At 37.9% G+C, this 24,676-nt stretch overlaps 2 protein-coding genes and 2 long non-coding RNA genes across 7 annotated transcripts in view; 1 reads left to right on the top strand and 3 right to left on the bottom strand.

Annotated features, from left to right (window-relative positions):
• Nucleotides 1-1,986, top strand: part of LOC310717671 (syntaxin-1A) — a 94,597-nt gene extending 92,611 nt beyond the window's left edge. The window contains exon 10 of the mRNA XM_083526061.1: nt 1,828-1,986. Coding sequence (XP_083382187.1) covers nt 1,828-1,971 — 144 coding nt within the window. The 3' untranslated portion in view covers nt 1,972-1,986. The remainder of the gene's footprint in view (nt 1-1,827) is intronic.
• The window catches only part of LOC310717771, a 339,024-nt gene extending 332,370 nt beyond the window's left edge, over nt 1-6,654 (bottom strand). Inside the window, exons 1-3 of one of the 2 annotated variants that reach the window (XR_014530891.1) lie at nt 6,563-6,654; nt 6,096-6,395; nt 5,886-6,014 (exon numbers count right to left, since the gene is read on the bottom strand). This is a non-coding gene — a long non-coding RNA (uncharacterized lncRNA). Of the gene's footprint in view, nt 1-5,806; nt 6,015-6,095; nt 6,396-6,562 lie in introns of those variants that run through there. The other variant, XR_014530892.1, reaches the window with a different exon arrangement.
• On the bottom strand, nt 3,588-4,570 carry LOC310717769. The gene is made up of 3 exons (XR_014530890.1): nt 4,300-4,570; nt 3,882-4,172; nt 3,588-3,764 (listed from the first exon to the last, which is right to left on the bottom strand). It is a non-coding gene; the product is annotated as an uncharacterized lncRNA (long non-coding RNA).
• A 6,820-nt stretch (nt 6,655-13,474) lies between the features above and the next one.
• LOC310717668 (calcium homeostasis modulator protein 5-like) lies at nt 13,475-24,329 on the bottom strand. Of its 3 annotated transcripts, XM_083526057.1 has the most exons (5): nt 20,696-20,847; nt 20,029-20,606; nt 16,995-17,018; nt 16,635-16,905; nt 13,475-14,316 (listed from the first exon to the last, which is right to left on the bottom strand). In XM_083526057.1, exons 2-5 carry the CDS (start codon nt 20,328-20,330, stop codon nt 13,936-13,938), a joined length of 978 nt encoding a protein of 325 aa, XP_083382183.1. In that variant the 5' UTR covers nt 20,331-20,606; nt 20,696-20,847; the 3' UTR covers nt 13,475-13,935. The 3 variants fall into 3 exon arrangements, with proteins under 3 accessions (XP_083382183.1, XP_083382182.1, XP_083382184.1); XM_083526056.1 differs by having other exon boundaries at nt 20,029-24,329; XM_083526058.1 differs by lacking the exon at nt 16,995-17,018 and having other exon boundaries at nt 20,029-24,323.
• Nucleotides 24,330-24,676: the final 347 nt, after the last annotated feature.

The following is a 24,676-nucleotide window of genomic DNA, read 5'->3' as shown; positions in this document are numbered from 1 at the left end:
ATTAGACCAACGAAATTACAGAACGGGTTCAGGTAAACCAATAAAACTCTTTATATTAAATCAGATGCGCTCCCACTGAATCGGGCCGCACCACATCATAAATATAGATGATGTTCCTCTGACGTTTGACCTGCCGGTCACTCCGACTGTCTACAGGAAATGCGAATCATTCGTCACGCTGAAAACAACCGGGCATGAACACACTTCACCTGTGTTCTGAGCTGCACGGCGTCGGGAGAAAAGATTCACCGATGGTGATTTTTATTTATGTTCAGAATAAAAATCTTTATAAAATTCAGTGGGTGCGGCTTAAATTTGCGCTTGATAGTCCGGAAATTACGGTATATTCATTCATTCAGTATAAGATTACTTGAGAATCCAAGTGGTTTGTATAAAAGACTGAAGGTGTCACCTTGCATTTGTGTGTATGCACTATCCTTTATTCACTATCCTTCTTGCAGCTGCTTCTTTGCTAGTAGCTATACAGTAGTTTGAATTCTGCCTTATTTCTGTATACATTTAGGTGTGAGTGCATGGTCTGGTATGCATGAATGAACATTGTGTGCATGCCAAGCGAGGGCCGAGTTTTTTTTTGTTCGTGCGTGTGTGTGTGTGTGTGTGCGTGTGCGTGTGTGTGTGTGTATTAAACAGCCTGTTGAAGTGTCTGTAATATGCCACTTGTGTCTTCGTTCCGTAGAAGTTGTACATTATTATAGTATTGGGGTGATGTCCAAGTCCCTGCACAGATGCTGCCAATGACAAAGCTGACAGTGTGTACGGAATACAATGTGAATTGAATATTTATTATTGGTGGAAGTGTTTAAAGGTCATGATCCAATGTTTCTGTCTCACTCGATTATAAGAGTCTCAAAGACTCATGCAAGCAAATTAAAAGTGCTGTCCTGGTTTGATTTTTTGTTGTTGTTGTTGTTGTTGTTTTGGTTTGTCAGCTCATTCAATCGGGTTAACGAGATAACCGGACCACCTTATGTTACTGCCTCTGCGATGTGAATTATTGTTATGTATGTTTTTTTTTTGTTTGTTTTTTTATTTTATTTTATTTCATTTCTAAGTAAATCTTGTCTGAATACCAAACCTCCTTTCCTGTCATTATTTCTTTTTAAAGAAAACCTGCACTGTAGATTGTTTTGGTGTAAATTTAGAGTACAGTACAGATTGCCAGCCACTTTACAGTATTTTACTGTACTGTATTACCAAATATCCTAATATAAATATATACTAAATATTAATAATAAATATATATAAAGTCCTACTATAATATCACATAATTTTATAGTATTAAACATCATTGTCTCCAGCAATATATTGAATTTTTTAATACTTTATTTCTGGAACGAATTATTTGTCATATAATTTGATAGTTAAAACTAAAACAACTAGGCTCAACTATCCTAACTAAAAAAAAACAAGCTTTGACTATTTTTTTAAGCTAAAAGCAGAAAATGAGGTATTATGGACATTTAGACTGAAACTGTTTTATTTAAATAAAAAATTAAAGAAGAATTAACAGTAAATGATGACCTGTTAACAATTGTAATGGCTGCAATCTTATTAATGTTTAACATTCTGACAAATATGAAAGTGCAAAACTGAATATCTGAAAGACCCTCCTGCTGATAAGAGTCATCTACATTATAGTAAACTTTCTTTCGGCTTCTCCCATTAGGGGGCGCCACAGCGGATCCATCCGCATGTTAGATTTTTTGATGTTTTTACGTATATGCAACAAACAAGTTTCAAACACACAAGTTTAAACACACACGTATTGGACAGCCAATGAGTCAAAGGAAATTCTGTGTGTTCCAGAAAAACTTTCTGTATATAAGACGGAGAACAGGAGTGAAGATTTTAGCAGACTGCCTCACCCCCCACAGTCACACATGGACGTTTGGGGTTATTTTGGAGGTTACAAGGTTGAAGAATTATTCTGGGTCAATATTGGCTAATTAGAACCGACTTCTCCATACAACAAGACAATGACCCGAAGCTCATGTCCTAGCTCATGTCCTAGCTGTCCTAGCTGTAAGTTTTATATAGAAAACAAACAGTCGTCTACTATCAATTGCGTCAGCTATCATGAAATGACCTGCCCAGCTGGAAATCAGGACTAAATCTGAAATGGGATGTTGAAAATTCAGATATGAATCTTATAGTCAGGTCTCCACAGACTTTTGTCCATATAGTGTCTTAATTTTTCCTAAACTGCTTTGTGATTTTAACAATACCCAATGTTGAAAGTGGCATACAAATAAAACTAAATCTAATTAAGTAAGTCATTAATGTAACATAAATAGCAGTTTATATGAACGCACTCATTCTGCTGTTATCTTTTTGGCTTCTCAGTTGTATGACACTATATGAACTTTAAAAGAGAGAATACTAGATAGGCTGGTGTGGGGCCAGCTGAATATAATGTAAGAATATAACTTGTCTTGCAGATGTTTGGGAAACATTAAGCAATATGTCCTTTGTTAATAAATGAAAGGTGGTTATATTTGATGCCAAATCACAGAAACAGTATTGGAAACAGTATAACACACAAACACATATTAGCCTCTATTAATGTACACCAGTAATAGCATGGGAGATGGATTCTTTTTTATAACAGTACTGATGTGTGCTGTATTTGTATTTTGCACTTTCTGCTTCCTAAGCAGTATGACATGCTGCATTATTTTCAACATGCATAAAAAGTTGTGGGGTTTAAACAGTTTTGTTCGGACAAACCTGCCAAAGTTTTACCATGTGAAGCAGTATACTGTGTACGGCCTACACGCATGATAGATTATAGTATTCAGTGGATAATTGAGTGTTTTTAGTTTGCATTAAAGCTGTTTTTGTTGCTGAAAGGTGTCTAAAGAACCCCTAAAAAAAGAGTCCAAAGTGTTTATACTGTATGTGTTTAAATGTAGAATCAAACCGAAACATAATTTTTGTCATATTTTCAGTACAATTGTCCACATTTACTTACACACAGTATATTAAAATGCTTTTAACGCACGTTCTACTGTTCCTGGGATCTGAATGACACACATTTAAGTTTTAAAATGCTTCAGAATAATAGAAATTGATGAGGAGGTGCGGAAGGAATGAACCACGGAACAGGTGTGCGTTATAATCTGCATTACATTTTCATTTCAGTTGAATTTCTTTCACTTTTAAGGAACTTAGTACTCCAAGAGATTTTGCAAGAGATCATGCAAATGCAGACACTCATTAATTTGTAAAGCTATCGAACAGAAGTAATTAGTGATTATGATCAGTATATCAAAATAAATTTTTTGGTGCCAACAGACATGTTTACTAGGTTACATTTTTTTACTAATGAACATAAAGTGGCAGACTGACGATTAGTCGTGTACACCTGAAAACCTGTCTTTTTCTGTTTCTCTTTTCTTTCACTTCAAATGAACTTTCCTTGTAGATGGACCACATTCCAGGAGTATTTTGGAATATACAGAAGGATATGAAACACTATGAATGTATAGTTATTAAAGTCACTCGACGAGTTGTACAAGAGAAATGCACTTTCTAAAAAAAGATTATAATTACAGATCATTTGGATGAGTGTCAAAAAACTTGTTTTATTGTTGCTTGTGTGCCATGATATACTGACAGTTTTATTATTTCTTTTGAAGCAAAAGCAGTTAAGACCAAATCTACTTTACATTCTTGTTGGGTAGGTATGGTGAGATACATGTATTCCAGGTCTTGATAAACATTGTGTCCAGTAGTCTTTATACCTGAAGCAAAAAATAAATAAATAAATAAATCAGTAAGTAAGTAAGCAAGTAAATAAATTAATGAATGAATAATTAAATAATGCAAAAACGACACAATTTCATGTGAACCTGACTCACCTTGTGTCCGGTTTGCCTGGTCCTAGATGAGTCCAAGGTCATCAGCAAGGTTTCTATCTCTTTGTTCTAAAATTGACAGCATAATAACACTGGAAGTGTCTCCTTTTTTAAGCACCAAATCTATTAGTTGTCCGACCCTGTCCTCCGTCACTAGGCGAGACTGCATAATCTCATTGGCTTCCCTGACTGTAAGAACCGGAGGGTTTGCATCCCTGAGCCAATCGATGAGGTCTTTAAGAAGAGCATCATTCACTCTATCGATGAGGATTTTCCGTACTTTCGAAAGCTGATCTGTTTTAAAAGGGTTGACATAAAACAGAGAAATGTTCAGTGTCGCAATTTAGGTCTTATTTCAGGATTTTTATTGTTGTCATTTTTCTTGGCATGTTTGTGTAAAGTTAAGTTGAAAGAGACTCACCTACCATCTTGCGTCCTCTGTGAAATCTGAAGTTGTGTTTGCATGTGTGGAGAGCCGTCGTTCATGTGTATGTGGGTGTTACACAAGAACAGGAAGTAGATATGAGTGCTAATAAAGACCTGTTCAAAGTTCTGAAGATATCCTGCTGTGTATAAAATTACTCTACTTGTATTTTTAGAGGCAAGATTTTATAGCACTCGTATAGTTGATACAATACACCATAGAAACATATGTACTTGCTTATGTAATAAAATTTGTTTTAAGGGTAGCATTTATGTAGCATGGAGAGAGTTTTTAGTGCAAAAAGATCCAAAAATGGGAAAGTCTAAGAGACTGGTTTTTCTGTAACATAACAAGATGTGTATAGTGTATGTGTTTTTTCATAAAGAAAAAAAGGATGAATGAAAGTGACTTTACAGAAAACTTTCAACATGAAATGTGACTACAAGTGGATAAAACATAAAATAGCTATAAGTTTAGATGTCCTCAGTATATATGTACAATATTGGAAAAGAAAGAAAGAAAGAAAGAAAGAAAGAAAGAAAGAAAGAAAGAAAGAAAGAAAGAAAGAAAGAAAGAAAGAAAGAAAGAAAGAAAGAAAGAAAGAGAATGTCTGTCCAAATTTTGATGGTACGGTATGTGTTCAAGGGATCTGAATGAAATGGACTTTACTACACAAGACAAAACAAGATTAGAAGAGCAGGAAGTTCCAATTCTTTCGCTTTCATTTGAATTCATTTGAACTTTCCAAGAAACTTCATGTAATTTTTCAACGTGCATAATTTTATACTTTTCATGCAATTGTAAGAAAAACAGGTTTAGAAGTTACTAGAGTGCATATTTAAAGAAAAAAAGACTACGTTGGTTGTATCACTCGTACGTGCCTTATTGCTTGCATGTCTTTACCCATTTTCCCCTTTGATCTGTTTATGGGCGTCTTCCAAATGCTATGTATGCTATGCTATGCTATTATGTAGATGTAAATGATCAGTTGTTTTCAGTTGATTGTCTTTGTCCTGTTCAAAACTATTGTTCACTGTTTGAACACCTGCCTTTCCTGAGTCATTTGTTCGATATTGTGATTTTCAATATTGCTGTATTTCCTCGTTTGGCTCATCTAGACTTTGTCTTTCATAAACAGTGTCTCATTTTTTCTCATTACTCCACTCACAGAGTAATTGTGGGAAAACTCCTTCTTGAGAAACAAAGCAGAAATGCAAAAATAAAAGACATTTATGATGTGTGTCATTTATTGAAGTATTTTAAATAAGTTTACTGGATAATTGAGTTTATTGGGCTGAATAATTGGGCTTGTTAGAACAAAAACGTGTGATTTTTTTAACATATAATACAAGTTCGCTCTATTTTCATCCTAGTCTTGTAATGGAACAAACAATATTACTGTAAAAATTGTGCTGATAAAGAATTCCAAGTTACAATAAGAAATTACATCACACTTTAATTCTAAACATTATAACTTTATGGGTCAAACTGGGTCAGAAAGAGTTTGAAAATCTTGGTAGGAAAACAAGAAAAAACCCAGAAATAAAAATGTATGTGTAATTTGTTGCACAAAATCTTGACACAAATGTTTTTTTGTTTTTTTTTAAAAAGCATTGATAATGAAATTTCCCATTGCTTTTTGCTTGGCAGGTAAGTGAAAAATCTCTCTTGCTCTCCATTTCAGCGAATATTGCACTGATTCGTGTCCATATCTAAAGAAATTAGAGTAGTTTAGAAAACAGTGTTAAAAAAAACCCTGCAAAATGAAACTATTTATTTTTAATATGACTCACATTCATATGAGTTGCTGTCAGTCTCATCCTGGGCAAGGGGGAGGCCTTGAAAAATGGTTGGATATTTTTCTTTCAAAATATCAAACAGGTGTTTACTGGCATTGTTGCCTTTTTTAGACACCATATCCACCAGCAGTCCGGTCTTATCTTCCGTCACTTGGTGTCCCTGCTGAATCTGATTGGCTTCCCTGTTTGAAAGAACTGGAGGGTCTTTAGCTCTGAGACAGTCTATGAGATCATTAAGGGCAGCTACATTCACGCTCTCAATGAGGCAAAGCCGTACTTTTGAAAGCTGCTCCGCTTTAAAAGGTTAGCAAAAAAAAAAGAAAAGAAAATTATTCAGATTTGCAATTTAAGGCATTGTGATTCCACTGCAGGTAATCATTGAGTAGGGTTAAGCCTAGGCCCGTTTTCCTATTTCTCTACATGTTTGTGATAAGGTTAGTTATAGGTTATAGGAGACTTACCTGCCATGTTGCCTTGTCATGAACCGGAATCTAAAGTTGTGTTCGCATGCAGGAGGGTTTGCTTATTCCACGGTAATTCATATGGAGGTGGGAGGTTACAAGAACAAGGAAGTAGGTGTTGACAAAGACCTGTACAAATTCTTGGTAAGGCCAAAGGCACATTATAAAAAAATCACATTCCAAACCTTTCATTCTAGTTACTGTTACATTTCCATCAAGTCAAGCCATTTCAACCATATATAGCTGACGCAGTACACAGTGAAATGAAACAACGTTCCTCCAGAACCCAGATGCTACATAAAACAACATAAAACAACATTCACAAAAACAGAAAACACAGAGCTAAAGACTAGTAAGAAAAATCCTTGCCACATAAACCTGGTGCAACAGTGCAAAAAGACAACATAAGACAGTGCAAGACAATACACAAAACACAAAATAGCTCTGCCAGTAAACCTGTTGTAACATGCAGCAAACGAGATAAAGTAAACAGTAGCAAAAAATTTTAACAGAATATTGTGCAAATGAGCAAATAGCAGCAATCCTGGAAGATGTGCAAAAATGGCATGTAAACACTTGGTAATGATTTAGTGTGAGTGGTACATGGGTGTGCGAAGTGAGTACGAGTGTGTGTTGAGTCCGGTCTGTACAGATCAGTCACACAGTTAATTGTGTGTGTGTGTGTGTGTGTGTGTGTGTGTGTGTGTGTGTGTGTGTGTGTGTGTGTGTGTGTGTGTGTGTGTGTGTGTGTTCAGTTCAGTTGTGTGTTGAGTAGCCTGATGGCTTGAGTCTGGATGTGGCGTCCCGAATGCTTCGGAACCGCTTCCCTGATGGTAGGAGAGTGAAAACAAGTCTAGTAATGGAATAAACAATATAACTGACAAATTTTACTGATAACGATGATCTATATAACGATGTACTGATGATCTTTTGACAGGAAATGACTTCACACTTTGATTGTAAACTTTCTAATCATCACTTTGTTTTAATAGTTCACTGGAGAACTGGGTTAGAATAATAAGATTTTGGAAAACTTTCTGGTAGGAAACATGGTGTATATGTAGCATCTAATTACCATAATCATATTCTTGGATTATTCATAATGATAAAATATTTTATAATACCTTTTAAAAACCTTTTTAATACCTTTTGCTGCCAAAACAGTTCTGACCTGTTGAGCATTAACACCATTAACTTCTTCAGGAATTTGAGCTACAGGAGTTCGTCTGTTGGATCGGACCACATGCATCAGTGAGCCTTGGCTCCTACCACCCTGTCACTGGTTCACCACTGTTCCTTCCTTGGAACATTTATGATAGATACTGACTACTACTGACCGGGAACATCCCACATGAGCTGCAGTTTTGGAGATGCTCTGATCGCTCGCTCAAATCCTCACTCAAATCCTTACGCTTGCCCATTTTTCCTGCTTCTGCTTTCTGCTTCTAGTCCTACACATTGAGGACTAAATGGTAACTTGATGCCTAACATATCCCACCCACTAACAGGGATGCTGCCACCATCATGCTTTACTGTTGGGACGGTTTTGAGCCATTCATGGTTTGTTCCAGACACAGCACCAAGAATTGAGGCCAAACAGTTATTGGTTTCATCAGACAGACTGAGAGTTCTTCAGGTGCCTGTTGGCAAACATCAAGCAAGCTTCCACGGGTTTTGCACTGAGGAGAGACGTCTGACTAGTCACTTTGCCACAAAACTGAGATCTGTGGAGGGCTTCAAAGTGCAAAAACAGCATTTTAATATTTTATTCAATTCCCACTGAAACATGTCCAACTCTGCATTTATAGCCTGAAATGTTCAGGAAAATAACAATATTACTGGCTAAACTTTAAGAGCCATGGTTTCACGTATAAAAGAAAATAAGTTCCTATTTTGATTACAAGCGATTCAGATCAGTCACCAGCAGAGGGCGCTCTCCTACAATAAATATCCAAACATTGTCTAAAGCGCGTGGTGTAAAGAATTGAAAGAATTGTTTTTACCCAAACCACCATTACGCATGATCAGAAAATAAGGAGACATTACTAGCTTTCCACTTATTTTTTTAGAAGCTTTAGAAGGTTTCGTTTTTTCACAAGACCACATCTGGGTTTTTTGGTGTAAAGAATTCAGCTTGCAAATGAAACCATCCTTTTTATTGCACACAATCTATGTATTGATTTTCTGTAGACTAAACTTCTGGCCCATTTTTACATTCTTCTCATCTACCATGATCCATGTTAAAGTTAATATTTTAAGTTAGTATTTAGCATTCGATTTGGAAACTCATGCGAGAGCTTAAAAGTAAAGTGACTTTGACTTGTGCTGTGATTCAGCAGCCAGGCCTGACCCAAGATGGTGAATGAAACCTTTTTCTAGCTCGTTTGGTCCCACCATCTCTCAGGGTAAGAGGTAAACATCAAGACTCTTCTCTGTTCTGGCTTCTCGGTGGTGGAATGAACTTCCCCTAGATGTCCAAACAGCTGAGTCACTGCCTGTCTTCAAATCACGGGTGAAGACCTACCTCTTCCTGAAACACTGAAACTGGCATTTATTTCTTTTTTGTTTGTCGTATGTCTTTGTTAAAAAACAAGTGTGCTTTAATTCCTCTCTACAAAGTTTAGGATGATGGTATCCTGAGTTTGCAACCTAGTGAACGTGTTGATTGATTCGTTAATAGAAACTCAAAGCACGTTTGTACGTCGCTCTGGATAACTGCATCTTCTGAATGCTGTAAATGTTAATGTAGAAAAACAATAAAACCAAATGTGTGATCGATTCAGTTGGTAAAAAGCAGTGCAAGGGTGTAGAAACCTTTAGAAGACAATAACAACGTTGTGTCTAGGATCAGTTCTTTTGAGTTTGGAGAGCAGAGTTTAAAACGTGTGGAGTTTTGACATTGGACCTCCTGGAGTGTTTAAAGGCTCTGGCATGGAGAAGCTGATGCTGGATCTGTGATGATCACAAATGTTGAGCTCAGTAGCTCCTAGTTTTAAACCCGTAATGACTGTATAAGACTGTAGAAAGAACATTACTTATAATCTTATACTCCAGTGCTCATGTTAGTTCTCACTCTCCAGTGTTCTGTATTGTTGAAAGATTTATGATCAAACTCTTGATGTCACCCAAATGAGGATGGGTTCCCCTTTTGAGTCTGGTTCCTCTCAAGGTTTCTTCCTCATAACATCTAAGGGAGTTTTTCCTTGTCACAGTCGCCACGGCTGCTCATCAGGGATAAATACACATCATTCACCTTCACTGTTGATTTCTGTAAACCTGCTTTGACACAATGTCTGTTGTGAAAAGTGCTATAGAAATAAACTTCACTTGACTTGACTTAAAATATCAATCGAGCGGGAAAAGCAAAACCTGCAAATCATAGAGAAGATGGAGAAAAGAGGAAGATGGAGAAAAGATGAAAAATCCATATTAGACAAAGGTTTTTGATATAATAAATAAAAATGATGATTGGTTTTAAGGGTTCTTTTTTTTTTTGTATATTTTTTTCAGGAGCTGAATCAGCAAATTCATATGCAAATATTAACCAATTTATTCATCAGCTGAATGTAGTCTACATTGGGTTTGGGCACTTCCTGTCTGCATGAGGTTATAAAGCCAAAGACGATCTGTTTCCTGTATTTTTATTATTTTTTTTAACAAACCCAACAAGTTTAGGAAAACAGCTCTTATTAGACACGTCGGAAATAAAAATGTTGATATTTACTTATTTTTCTTCTATTTGTAGTCATGATTCTTACATTTTTATGAAATTGTGAACAATGTGAATAAATAGATCTGTTTTAGGGGTCAAAACTGAAATTTTTATTTTTTATGCAAATTGTTTACTGTTGATAGAAAACACATGATCATTTATTTACTATTATACAAAAATTATGGTTGCTGCAAAGTTTGCAAATCGTGCCTCAGATGACAAAACCGATGTGGTTGGCATTTCCTTCTCATCTGTGGTTATGAAGAAGCGAGTCAGGGTTTCCTGAGCTGATGTTTGTTCACTCAGAGTAAAAAAAAACAAAAACACTTGTGATACCGAGGCCTCGCGGTTCTAACATATTTATCTCCTGCGTATTGAATTGGATCAGGGTGGATTATAAGGGGTTGGAGATCAATTCGAGAAAGTGGAGTCAACAAAAGAAACCCATGTTGATTTTAAGATTAAATCTTTAAATTGTTGCATGGGATGTAATGCCAAAACACTATGTATATTTGTATGTTTATTTGTATTTAATCAGAAGTAGGCATGTATCTGCAGATAAATCAGAAGAATGATTTTTAATGGAGGACTATAGTTTAGAATCATTAAAGAACAAGGAACGTTTTAATGTGCATGCAAAATTGTATAAAATGTATAAAAACAATTATTATTTTATGGACAACCAGCAAAGATATGCTGCCCCCTAGCGAGCACAATGTGTATTTATATAAATGCAACATCTAACTCACTCATAAATTCACTCATTCATTCAATCCTTTACTCATTCATTCAAAATATTCACTCACTCATTCACTGACTCACATATTCAATCACTTACTCATATATTTACTCATTCATTTAACCACTCATTCATATATTCATTCACTCACTCATATATTCACTCGTTCATTTATCCACTTATTCACTCACTCATTCACACACTGGAGTAATATGCTAGTTAATGCTAAGCTAATCCACCGACTCATATTTTTGGAACGCAAAGGAAACCTGAGAACCCAGAGGAAACCCATGAAGGAAATGTGGACACGCCACAGAAAACGTGTGAAAACGCAACACCTGGTAACCAAACTGAAGGATCAGATGCGTTGATTCAGACTGATTCTTTGAACCAAACGAATGTCTGTAATCGAGCAAACTTAGTGACTTCTTTGCATACTATTAAAAAATAAACATTACAGCTAACGAGTTCCAATAGACTTTTTCATCTTTCATGGCAGACACCCTGGCATTCATTTATAGTTAGCAATGAAAGCGAAGACTAGGAGACAACGGTACAATAAATAAAAAACAGATTGTGCAGTGGCTTCTTTGTATGTTTACATTTTCTAGCTTCCTAAAGCCTAACAAAGAGTCGCTGTATAAAAGTTCTGCACATTTTTTACTGGTTTCCTTTTAAAAGGACATTTACATTTTTAAGTGTACAGTTTCTGCTTCCTGAAATGTAAATGTTACTATAAACCCTGTAATCTAGTTCTAATTTTATCATTCTATTATTATTATTACTTTTTTCTTTTCTTTTTATAGGAATTTCAAAAAAATGAGCCAAACTGTGGAGACACATGAAAATCTTTATATTTATAGACTTAGATTTTATTCAAATTTACAAAAGGGAAGGAGGGCAGGGGGAAAAAGTGCATCCGTATGTGGGTTTCTTTGTAGTTATTTGCTAAAAGAAGTAACGAAGGAAGTAGAAAAGCACTGATATCTGATCCCTGTGGTTGTCATAGAGGCCTCGTGATGTCAAGAACACAACCAGGAAAATGATCAGAGTTACAGAGTTACACGTCCGATCGCGTCATCATGGCGTTTTTAATATCGTCGCGTTATAACAGAGCGCCCTGAAGTGCTTCATTCCTCTTACACCACCGTAACCTGTTATATGGACGTTTTATTTGCACTAACATGAATCTTCTGGACTGGAGTGTCACTGCGTCCCGCTCACTGTCGTGTTTTTTTTTTTTTGCACTAAACTTCACACAGGTGCACTTTATGTCATGGCCTAGTTAGTTGTGCATAGTTCTTTGTGTTCATTTATGATGTCTTATGGAGGTCCTTGAGACCTGTGGATTCATTTCACTGTGTACTATAGTGTATATGGTTGGAATGACAATAAAGTCTACTGCCTGATGAGAAGTAGTGATGAGAAGATCGGATTATTTTAATGACTTGGTAAACTCATGAATTCAAAGAACCAATTCCAAACAATAAACAATTGTGTTTCTTGTGTATTGCACTGCATAGTTACCGTATTTTTCGGACTATAAGCCGCTACTTTTTTCCTACGTTTTGAACCCCGCGGCTTAAACAACGAAGCGGCTCATTTATGGATTTTTCCTGGGGTTTTCCCGCTTTCACAAACGTCAAGCCAAAAAACTGAACCCCATAACATTAGACCAATAAAAATTCCGAACGGAAACGAAAAAAACGCACCTCACCTGTGTTCTGAGCTGCACGGCTTCGGGAGAAAAAACTTCCATCAGGTGATTTTTAAACGCACAGAGAGAAATACAGTAGTTGTGAAAGGAAGGAGGAAGACAGTGAACAATGACTTTCTTGGTCGGCTACTGTTTAGATACAAGTCGTTGTAAAGCATTGAGTCTGGGTGAAGGGAGAGCTCGCTAACTCCAGTTGCAACAGAAATCATATAAGCACAGACAGGTTTCCAAAACTCGTGCTTTTTTATTTTTCTTGGCAACAGCGTTACGGGTTAGTCAAAGAAACTTAGAAATGAGCATCAGAAAATAATGAGGACATATTCCTCAGTCTCACACGCGCACACACACACAATAATACCGGCAAAATGCAGTGACGTGCTGTTCCCAAAATGGTGCTCTGCTCTTAAAGGAGCAACAACATATTTCACCCGTTACACCGTGTAACAGACACTGTCTTTTGGTAAAGCCTGTGTAAAGTTCATTAGTTTCAGTGTAGACCTGCGGCTTATACAAGGGTGCGCTTTATAGTCCGGAAATTACGGTATATGAGAATCACGTGATAAAAGAACAAGAGGTAAAATACTCAATTCTGTTGCGATTCTTTGCTCACGTCCAGTAGAAAATGAGCGGATCACTTTTTGAGACTATTCGTTTTCACGAGTCACGTTCAAGACTCGTTTAAAATGAACATGCCATGAACGACTCACTGCTCATAGCTCTTAGCTACTGTTCATTCAGTCAGTATTGAGCGGCGAAACATTTTATTTGGTTAAAAAAATTATAAAAACACGCCAATATACAGTTTACAGATCAAATAAAAACTAAAAAAAAAAAACATTTAAGAACAATATATGCATGTTCAGGAGTAGCGATGTCAGATTATATGACTGGCATAAAAAGAAATTCTTGCTAAAAAACTAATTTTTGTTAACTATTTATGCTTATTGCACACAATTTAAAATGAATTCTGGATGGAAGACTGGAATAAAAATGGTAAAAACAGGAAATTCGGGAATTAACCCGAGTCTTAGAAATGATGCGTATATATTTCGTTCGTTAGTGGTGTTGCTTGTATTGTTGCAGGTTCACAGAAGTATCACAAGAAAATCAGTGTTTTTTTTTTTTCTTGCCAGCTTTGGTACCAAGCTAGCTAGTCAGTAAGCTAAAACCACAGCTTGTCCTGATAAGATGTTGAGGTCCGAGGTCTATTCAAGCGTGTGTTCCATTTCCAGTGGCATTTTCTCCGGAGTGTAGTCACGATTCGGATTCTCGACGTATCTCTGGAGCGTGCTGTAATACTGCTCACCGCGTTTAAACGTGTATATGGTCGATATCTGCTCCCAGGCTTTGTGGTTCGGAAAAGGAAACGCCTCAACGTCTTTGTTTTCGAAGAAGCTCTTGAGGTTTCGATCGGCCAGCCGGGTGGCGTACTCGTCTGCGTACGCCTCGAACTTCTCTTTCTCTTTCTCCTTGTACACTTTCCAGAATGTGAGCTGCAGGTAGCTGACTTGAGAACGGCAGTTTTTGTAACATGTACCGATCAGAGCAGCCAGAGCCGAGCTCATGATCAGGATCCAGCCAATGATCTGAGGGAAAGAACAAATTCATTAACGTGAATTGATTACTTAGGCCATTTCCACACGAATACGTTTTCGTTTGAAAGCGCATATTGTTTTTGGCCGTCAGTCCACACCGAGACTGAATACATTCTAAAATGGCATTTTTAAGTCGCAGTGAAGAAAACCGAGGCTTCTGGAAAAACGATGACACAGGTTGATTAATGAAATGGGAGATAAGGAGAGCAATGCCTTCTGGGTAACTATGTGCAGAAGTGTGCAACATCAGTTTGCTGAAGTTAACTTTGAGGAAGTGGACAAGAGGAAGTGTTTTAAAATAAAAAGAATGTGAAGAGAGAACACGATCAATCAGACTCATCAAATGATCTGGGAAGAATGTGGTGTCATTTCACTTTGAATTAACGAAAGGTAAACGTGGTTAACTAGAATTCATGCTAATGGGAATATAAGAGGCATTTTAATGACAAATAAATGCAACTTGCAATTTGGAAGTAGATTTAAATCATCTACTTCCTGTTTTCTTGTGGGAATTCAGAGGAATTAACTTCCTGTAAAGCACTGGGGCTTTTAGTGGATATTGATCTGGAAATACAACTCTTGAAGTATTTTAATGATTAATGAAAGTGCTGGTTATGGTTTTATTATTTATTATTTATTATGTTTCAGAGGCAAAATATCTGAAATGGGACATTTCTATGACAGCATATTAGGGCCACTATGGAATAAAAATCTAAAAAAACTGGAAGAGGAGGGGCAGGGAATTCCCGAGTTTAAAACTCAAAATTTTTCAAGTTTAAAAACATACTTAAATTGAATATTTCAACTTACAACTTGAAAATTCCAAGTTTTAAACTTGGAAATTCCCTGCCCCTTCCAGTTCTTTTTTAAAATCCGATATTGGTCGTAATACACTGTCGTATTATATGCGGTTTTCTTCCTTGATAGAACCAAAAACAAAACATTTTGATCAACAGAATAAGTAGCTCACCTCTCGTATCTTGTGGTCCGTGTCTTAAGTTAATTTTTTTCGTTAATTGTAACAATAATGTCCAAAAAAACTCTATTGCATCGTGTCGCGTCTACTGGGGTCATGTGTCAAAAAAACTCGGACCAGACGACTCATGAGATGAACTACTCAATTCTGTTTCCTGTACATTTGCTCGTGCGCAATAGAAAATGAATGAATCACTCTTTGAGACTTGTTTTTTACATTAAAGACTCGTTCGAAATGGATGAATCGTTCATGAACGACGAATCACTTGTGCTTTGCTGTGGATTAGCAGGACTTCTCTCTACTATAACACCGGTACAGAGACAAAGCCGACAGTAAAACTCGAGCTTTTTTGGTACTAGAGCAGTTTACAGCTGCCATGACAAAATCAATACCTTGTAAGCCGCTACTGTGAAGTGAGAGAGTCAACATGCTTTTTTTTACTTTTCTACCTTTCTTTTTTCTTTTTTACTTTTCTATCTTGTTTTTTTTATGTGAAACACAAATCCCACTCCAATTGCTTCCCATTAAATTGTTAATTATGGCAGCTTCATAACACCAAACTAGCAACATGTTAGCATATGTTAGCAAACTAGCATATGTTGCTCGTTTTAGTCGATTTCTTCTCTATAACATCTAAAGGATTCGACCATTTCTGTCCATACAGGCTGCCCAGGTGCTTGTTCAGTCTCTTGTCATTTCAAGACTTGACTACTGCAACTCTCTGCTGGCAGGTCTCCCCCTGAATGCTATTCGTCCACTGCAAATAATCCAAAACGCAGCTGCACGACTTGTGTTCAATCAGCCCAAGTTCTCCCACACCACCCCACTGCTGCGCTCCCTTCACTGGCTTCCCGTAGCTGCACGTATCAGATTCAAAACACTGATGTTTGCCTACAAGGCCAAAAATGGACCAGCACCATCTTACCTCAGTGACCTCATCACATCTCGCACTGCACCACGCTGTCTGAGATCCTCCAGCACTGCTCGACTGGTACCACCTTCTCTCAGAATGAGAGGTAAGTACACTTCAAGGCTCTTCTCTGTTCTGGCACCGAGGTGGTAGAATGAACTTCCCCTAGATGTCCGTACAGCAGAGTCCCTGATTATCTTTAAGCGACGACTGAAGACCTACCTCTTCCTGAAATACCTAAATTAGCACTTTCCAAGTTTGTTGAATTCGAGTTATATTCATATTGTTTGTAATCTTGCGTACCAGTGTAGATTTATTCATTACTTGAGATTAAAAGCACTTTGTACGTCGCTCTGGATAAGGGCGTCTGCTAAATGCCGCAAATGTAATGTAAATGTAGCAACAGTTTATTAGTAGTAGTACCTGAGACTGGGCATGTAGAATTAGCAGAAGCTCCTTGGTGTCTGAGGCGGACATGTTGGATGTTTGACATGGGACTTTAGCCAGCTCGTCTTTGCAAGTACTGGTCCTGTTTTTACAAAACCAGTCCACGATTGCCTTTTCTTCCAGACCGCTCACCGCGCACTCGTAGAACGTGCCGTTCAGCAAAGCGATGCTGAGCCACATGATCGGTGCCACGAGCGCTCCAACTGCCACGTTAAAAAGCACAGTTGCGCAGCTCAAGCAGTTTGCCCTACAACAGGAAATACAAACTCACAGTATGATCACGGTACGAGATCATAACGAGGCATGTAACATGAAAACAACATTAACTTATACTACCGGAAATTCTTGAAAAACTTGAATCTGAAATCCAAAGCACCAAATAAATTGTTTGTCACTCAGATGTCACGTTTATTATTGAAAAAAATAAAACTTTCCACTTTAAATGAAGTCTATTTGGAATATTTTACCAACCACAAACAGATTATTAGATATATATTGGGTTAGGTTTTAGGACTCTGCCTGATCATGTTACATAGAATGGTTTTTACGCCTCCTTGTCAGGTGCAACGGTGTCTGGTGTTACTTTAGAGTCCTTAAATGTCACCTTGTATGCTTTGAAAGAGAACTTCTATCTTTTCTTGGCCTACAATCTCTTGAGTGTTCTTCAGGGTTGAACTCGTATCGCTGTGGGAAGGTTTCTGGAACAGGCAAGATACGTCTGCGATTCCTCCTGTAATCCCTCCCCTCCGATTCCACCATCTTGGTTCTGTGCAGACATCCTTGCTAGTCACTAATTTGTTGTACCCTCAAGGAGTGTGTGACCTGACCACTTCACCCGTCATCAGGGGACGAAGAGGCTTGCTGGTTCTCTTATTGTCAAGATTTTGCTGGTCGAGCTGTTTTCTGACTGCGATATGACTTTTGGTAGAAGAGACCGGAAACTGAGTGTCAATTGGGCGTGTAGTCCTTGTTTGTCTTGACAGAAGTCTTTCGGCTGGCGATCCAAGAATTCTAGGATGAGGCAAGTTTCTCAGTAGATCAAGAAGTCTGTTCCAGCCCTTTTTGATTTTTCAACCAACTCTCTTGCACTGCGTACTGCTTGTTCTGAAAGTCCGTTGGATTGTGGGTATTTTAATCTGTTTGTTACGTGTATGAAATTCCAGGTGTTTGCAAATTTTTTTAACTGGCTGGTAAATTACATTTGGACTTTAACCCAATGTTCAACAGGAACCAGTCTCAACCCATCCTCGTCTGAGTGACACCAAATGTCTATTCATTACAGTTTTACCATTGTTGAGGTGTACATTTCAGTAATTGGTATTTAAATGCAGAGCTGTTCATGCAAACTGAAGTCCTAAACCACTACAGCAGACTGTTTATATTAATATAAAAAGTCCAAATCCAATTTCATAGTTCTTGAGTTGCTCAACTTCATGGATGTTTATGCTGTGCCATGACCAACTTTACATTGTGTAACATATAAAAGACAATGGGATGTAGTTTTTGGAATCTAATCTATAACAAGGTGATGATCCCTTATCAGAAGTAGAATATTTGACAATAACAGCAGGTTCCAAGGTGTTTCATTCCTCTGTTTCACACATCAGTGAGACACAAATGTTGGTTGTAATCTTTATCAAATGCTTAGATATTAAATTTCAATCGAGTATTTGTAAGTTTTTAGTCTCTCACATGCACACTATACAAGACAAGACCATTACTATTATTACCTTCTATAAGTCTATCAAAAAACAAACAATATACACAAACACTCAAAAAATTTAATATACTGCATATCCTATACCAGAGGTCCCCAACCACCACGTCTCAACCCAGTACCAAGCCATGGAAGAGTTGCTACCAGGTTCTGAGTATGTTCTATAGATATGATGCTGTATTATTGATATTTAGTTTTTTAGAGCTCTTTCTAAGACACTATTCAAATGTACAGATGACACAATTCAGAAAAGATCACTGAAAATAGGGTTTCATCTCAACTTGACGATTCAATGTAAATTAGACATTAAGTAAGGACGTGAAATATTGTTCTTAACGGTTATATACACCATGTCAGCTGGAGAATAGTTGTACCACTAACTTTGGTACAAGGCTCACAAAAAGTTGAACCCATACACAGTGTGTGAGCTTTCCTATCATCTATTGTAAGAAATAAATGTGAGATTTCAAATAAAGTCGTCCCCCGTTTATCGCGGTAGTAATGCGCCAAAACCGACCGCGAAAAACAAATATGCTCGATGAATGAACGCCACACAGAAAATGCTTTTTCTAGCCATATATCGTCCTCCCACACTTTTTAAACACACACAGAAAACATAGATTAATTGTGTGTAAATTCGTAGAAATATCCATTTATAGTGAGTACTGTAGTACAGCACTGTAGCGTAGCCTGTGCATAGTTTCTCTGCTTTTTAATTGGTTGAAGTGTCCTGTGACATCAAAAAAGGGGTTAACGTAAATATACACCTTACTGCATTCTTTATTTTCATTGGCTAAATCTGGTGACAAATGTCTTCAACTCCGCCCCCCTTTTTTTTTTTACAATAAATCAGCTGAAAACTATGGTTTCTTGTTCTCTTTTTTCATGATATACTAAAATCGTGACCATTCACAAAACAAAATAGTTATGTGCCAAATTGAAAATCACGATAAACCGCATAAATGGAGGGACGACGGTACTGCAAATTTTTCTTTGATTATTATTGTAGAATGGTGACAATTTAAAAAATATACGCTCGATGAATCGATCTTACTCTTGAGCTGGCTTCATGCACGGTGGCATTATCATGCTGGAATAGGTTTGAGTATCCTATTCCAAGTGAAGGGTGAAGGTAATGTATAGTAGGGTGAAGAGTCCTGGAGTGCAGTCAGCGTTCCGGTTTATCGCAAACATTTCAGTGGAAGGTGGACATGCCAGTTCTTTCTTATAAATATGTTCTTTTAAGCCCTGGCACATGCTGGAACAGGTTTGGGTTCCAGTGAAGGGAAATCGTAATGTTAGAACATACCAAAGACATTCTTTTTCAAGCAATACAACGTTCCATCATTTCCTCATGGACCAGAAAGGAAAAGGGAGGTGGGCGCTCAGTGGTTAGAGAACTGGACTTTGAATCAGAAGGTCATTAGTTTAAATCCCACTAAGTTGCCCCTTGAACAAAACCCTTAACTCTTGGGTGTCTTGGAAAAGGCATTATGTGTATAATGTCATATTTATAAGTTAAAAATGAAATAAGTGTAAACCATTTAAAAAGCATTAAAAAAACCATTAAAAAAACATTTTTTTAAAGTGTTAATTTTGGTTAAGCAGTAAGTTTTTTCGACGTCCTGTATTTGTGTCTGTAAAAGATCTTACCGATGAGGACAGAGTTTTCTGGGGTTGAGGCAGCAGCCGGTGTAGAGGCGCCACAGGCGCGTGCTGAGGAACAGGCCGACGGTGAAGAGCACGAGCGCTGGTCCGAGCAGGTAGGTGAGCCCGTAGACCATGTTCTGCTTGACGTTGCACGGACACTGGAAGGATAAGAGAGAGAAAATCCTCTCTCCTCCGATGGTAGCGATGGCCATGATGCCATACCCGATCTTGGTCTTCTGGTTTGTGAAGAAGCGCAAGACAGCGTCGAGAGAATCCATGGTGGGTTTAAGAGCCGATGGAAGCATTGAGAGATGATCAGAAGTACCTGAAAGAGGAATGAGAACTTTTTTTTTTTTGTGAAACAGATTCTTGTGCAAATGTGTGATTATGAAGCAACAATCTTCAAAGTTGGGATGCGCGCGCTGCTCGTGCTCGGTTTTGTTTGCTCATTTTCTTTCCCTCTGTTTGTTTGGTTTTTTTTTTGTATCTTTTCACACGAAAATCCTCTCCCTCTTTTAGTCGAACTCCTCCCTGCTTATTATTCCTCCTCCAGCAGACCGGCTCGTCTCGTTTTGCACTTCCTGCCAAAACAATAAACCAAAACAACGCGCGTGTTACAGATAAATACAGGTCGTTATAACGTGCGAAAAAAATGCATGGTTTTATTTACCACTTTTGATTTGGGTTGCATTTCCTCAGTAGAGCAAAATATGAAAGAAAAAAAAAAAAAACTTTTTATTGTGTTCAGCCTACATGCGCGAGCATTCAGCGGTATTAAGGCGCGGTCCAGTGGGTGGGGGCGCGCGCGGGTTTCAGGGCTGAAGCTGACATTCAGCTGCTGCATGTGTTAGTAATTATAAAGCGGAAACAAGAGGCAAGTCGATGCTTTAGAGTTTTTGATTGCACGGTATCAGGATAAGAATCCTAAAAGCAAAAATTGCATGCATGAAATAAAAATATATACATAAAAAAAATAATTAAAAAAAGGCTCTACTTGTCACATATACATTACATCATAGTGAAATTCTTTCTTTGCATATCCCAGAGATGTTATAGATCTGGGGTCAGACATGATACACCACCTTGATACACCTTGCTCAGAGGCCCAGAAGTGGCAAATTGGTCATATTGGGGCTTGAACCCCCCACATTTCGATCAGTAGCACAGATATGATGTTTGATAAAAGAGCTGCCAATTACTCTTTTTTTATTTATTTTTTAAAATAAGACAAATGACAAGTTTTCTGGTTTCAAGTTTTTTAGCCGTTCAGATCTTTATATCTGAAACAAAACATTACACTGATTTGTAACCACTTGGCAGTGGCAGCCTGGTCAGTTGTGGTATCCATGATGCCATTGGTCTTCACAAAACATCACCCACTTTAGCACTGATGATGAGTATTCACTTAATTGATATAGTTTACAAATGATTACATATTGACGAAATTTTCACTTTTATAAAATGAGAGAGAGAAGGGTGGATGATATGGAGATGGTAAAGCAGGAAGTGGATTGGATTAGTAAGGAGGAAGTGAGAGCAGCGATGAAGCGGATGAAGAGAGAAAAGTCGGTTGGACCAGATGAAATACCGGTAGACTACAGGTCAATAAAGTTGATCAGTCACACCATGAAGTTATGGGAAAGAGTAGTGGAAGCCAGGCTGAGAGAAGAGATGACCATCTGTGAGCAAAAGTATGGTTTCATGCTGAGGAAGATCACCACAGACGCATTATTTGCTTTGAGGATGTTAATGGAGATGTATAGAGAAGGACAGAAGAAGTTGCATTGTGTGTTTGTGGATTTAGAGAAAGCGTACGACGGTGCCAAGAAAAGAGTTGTGGTATAGTATGAGGAAGTCCGGTGTGGCAATGAAGTATGTGAGGGTGGTGCAGGACATGTATGAGGACAGTGTGACAGTCGTGAAGTGTTCAGTGGGAACAACAGACTGGTTCAAGGTGGAGGTTGGACTGCATTAAGGATCAGCTCTGAGCCCTTTCCTGTTTGCAGCGGCGATGGACAGGTTGATGGACGAGGTCAGACAGAAGTCTCCGTGGACTATGATGTTTGCAGATGATATTGTGATTTGTGGTGAGAGTAGGGAGCAGACTGAAGGTACATGATGGAGAGAAGGGGAATGAAAGTCAGTAGGAGTAAGACAGAGTACATGTGTGTGAATGAGAGGGAGGGCAGTGGAGGGGTGCGGTTGCAGGGAGAAGAGGTGGAGAAGGTGGAGGAGTTCAGGTACCTGGGGTCAACAGTGCAAAGTAATGGAGAGTGTGTTAGAGAAGTGAAGAAAAGAGTGCAGGAAGGGTTTAGTGGGTGGAGAAGAGTGATAGCAGGAGTGATTTGTGATAGAAGAGTATCTGCAACATGTGAAAGGGAAAGTTTATAGGACTGTGGTGAGACCTGAGATGTTGTATGGTTTAGAGACAGTGGCATTGAGTAAAAGACCGGAGGTGGAGGTAGCAGAGCTGAAGATGTTGAGGTTTTCATTGGGAGTGATGACGATAGACAGGATTACAACAGTTTATTAGAGGGACAGCACATGTAGGACCTTTTTTGGTGAGGGAGGTGAGATTGAGATGGTTTGACATGTGCAGAGGAGGGACATGGGGTATATCAGTAGAAGAATGCTGAGGAGGAGCCACAAGGAAGGAGGAAAAGAGGAAGGCCAAGGAGGAGGGTTATGGATGTGGTGAGGAAAGACATGCAGGTAGTTGGTTTGAAAGAAGCAGATGTAAAAGAATGGGGGTATGGAGACCGATGATCCGCTGTAGCGACCCCTATTGGGAGAAGCTGAAAGATGATTTCATTTTCAATACAAAACTGGTGAAAAATGGAGCAAAAGGATGCCAGTTAATCCAAAAAGTTACTTTTTATGAATAGCATCCTAAAATTAACATTAGGTAGGTATATTTCTGGTTAATTCAGAATGCCCTTTAGCTTAACAAATCCCACTGCATTGTGAGCTACTTGAAGGTTTACCCTTTAGGCTATTTTCTGTCCGTTGGAGTCAAATTAGCATGGTTTAGAGTGCAAAACATTTCTCCCCCTACATATGTGTTCTCATATTTCATGCTGTTTCTTTGTGAGTTGGACACCAGTGGAGTCAATGTTCAGCTCAGCCATTGTTGTAGTAAACAACCACATCAAACACAGAAGTATGAGAAAGTAGAATTGTCATTGTTATATTAAGAAATAAAAGACCTACTTTTTTAACAAGCATTTAAATAATATAATGTATTAGCACAAAGATGTTTTCGGAGAAGGAGACTACAAACCACATCTGTAGGGTTGGTATGTAAATGTTATGCAAACTTCTCTCCTTTGCTCTGTTCATCAATGAAAACAAATCACAACAGGACCATAATCTTCATAAAGTATTAATTCATAATTCAATACATTTTAAATTCTGTTGAATTCTTAAGTGACTGACGATTTAAGAAAAAGGACATCACATTAATAATTAAAATATGGTAACTGCAACATGTTAGTATAGGGGCCATTGGGGCAGGTGTTATGCTGCCCCATGCATGAGGAGGAGAAGCTGCAGACAGAAAAGTTAATAGCTTGTCATGTTGTTGATGTCATCCTTTCCCACCCTTTTTGTTCATTATGGTTTAAAACCACCAAAAAAAAAAAACTGATGTATTCCCAGAACACAACCGAACATGCCAGAATCCTGTTTCTGGGAATGTTCCACCACCCAATAACATAAGAGGTCTTGCTCCATTGTATTCTATATAAAGTGTACGTAGCAACAGCAGGCCTACTTTTTGTGTCTGATTTCGTGGGTATGAATAATCAAATAGCCAGTAAATGTAATCTCCAAATCTTCAGAATCAATAAAAGCTTTCAGTGTTAATGTACAGTTGCTGGCAGACAGAGACGAGATGAAACATGAGTCATCTCGACACAATTTCAACATCCAACTTCAATAGGGACCAACACCATTTCTATAAAGTGAGCAAACCTACAGGTAATCTGCAAGATTATTCATTTAAGCTCTCTGAACAGCCACGTTTTTGAAATCTGATGAATTTTTAAAAGTTAATAAAAAAAAAACAAAAAAACAACCATAATATAAACCCACTGGAAGGCATCTTATTATAACAGCAACTGTTATGTGGTGGGATAGAATAGGCAGCAAGTGAACTGTAAATTTTCAAAGTTGATATGTTGAAAGAAGGAAAAATGAGCAAGTGGTAAGCATTTGTTTAAGGGCTAAATTGTGATGGCTGGATGACTGGTTTAGAGAATCTCTACAATACATTTTTCTCTGAGGGAGGTGGGGGTGGCTAAGGTCCAAGTTAGGACAATTGGTGACCTGGCACCAATTGTCCTAACTTATGCACGTTGGGAGTGAAAGTTAACCAGTTAACTCTCCGATCCTTCATAAGACCTACTATAGCACAAATGCTAAAATAGCTAAAGCATGCTACGATAGAAGGGAGTCAAGATACACAGTGCATCACAGCTTGCCGCATATAACACTGCATTGCTGTAGACTACCCAGAGTCTGCATGCTGACCCCTGTCCACCTCTCAAAACATCTACAATGGACAAGTGAGCATCAGAACTGGACCATGAAGCAATGGAAGAAGGTGGCCTGGTCTGATGAATTGTTGTTCTTTCCAACATGTGCAATTATA

Source organism: Silurus aristotelis (assembly GCF_946808225.1).
Source record: "Silurus aristotelis genome assembly, chromosome: 22".
NCBI classification, from domain to species: domain Eukaryota; kingdom Metazoa; phylum Chordata; class Actinopteri; order Siluriformes; family Siluridae; genus Silurus; species Silurus aristotelis.
The sequence above is the reverse complement of the archived record's forward strand: the minus strand, read 5'-3'. Positions and strand labels throughout refer to the sequence as shown.

What these genes read in the sequence shown, in the direction of transcription:
- LOC310717668 (XM_083526056.1), bottom strand. Translation starts at nt 20,330, where the DNA reads ATGCTTCCATCGGCTCTTAAACCCACCATGGATTCTCTCGACGCTGTC. An exon ending in AGAAAACTCTGTCCTCATCG is followed by an intron (nt 17,019 to 20,028) that starts GTAAGATCTTTT and finishes TTTGGATTTCAG; the next exon opens with ATTCAAGTTTTTCAAGAATT. An exon ending in TTCTACATGCCCAGTCTCAG is followed by an intron (nt 14,317 to 16,634) that starts GTACTACTACTA and finishes TCTTTCCCTCAG; the next exon opens with ATCATTGGCTGGATCCTGAT.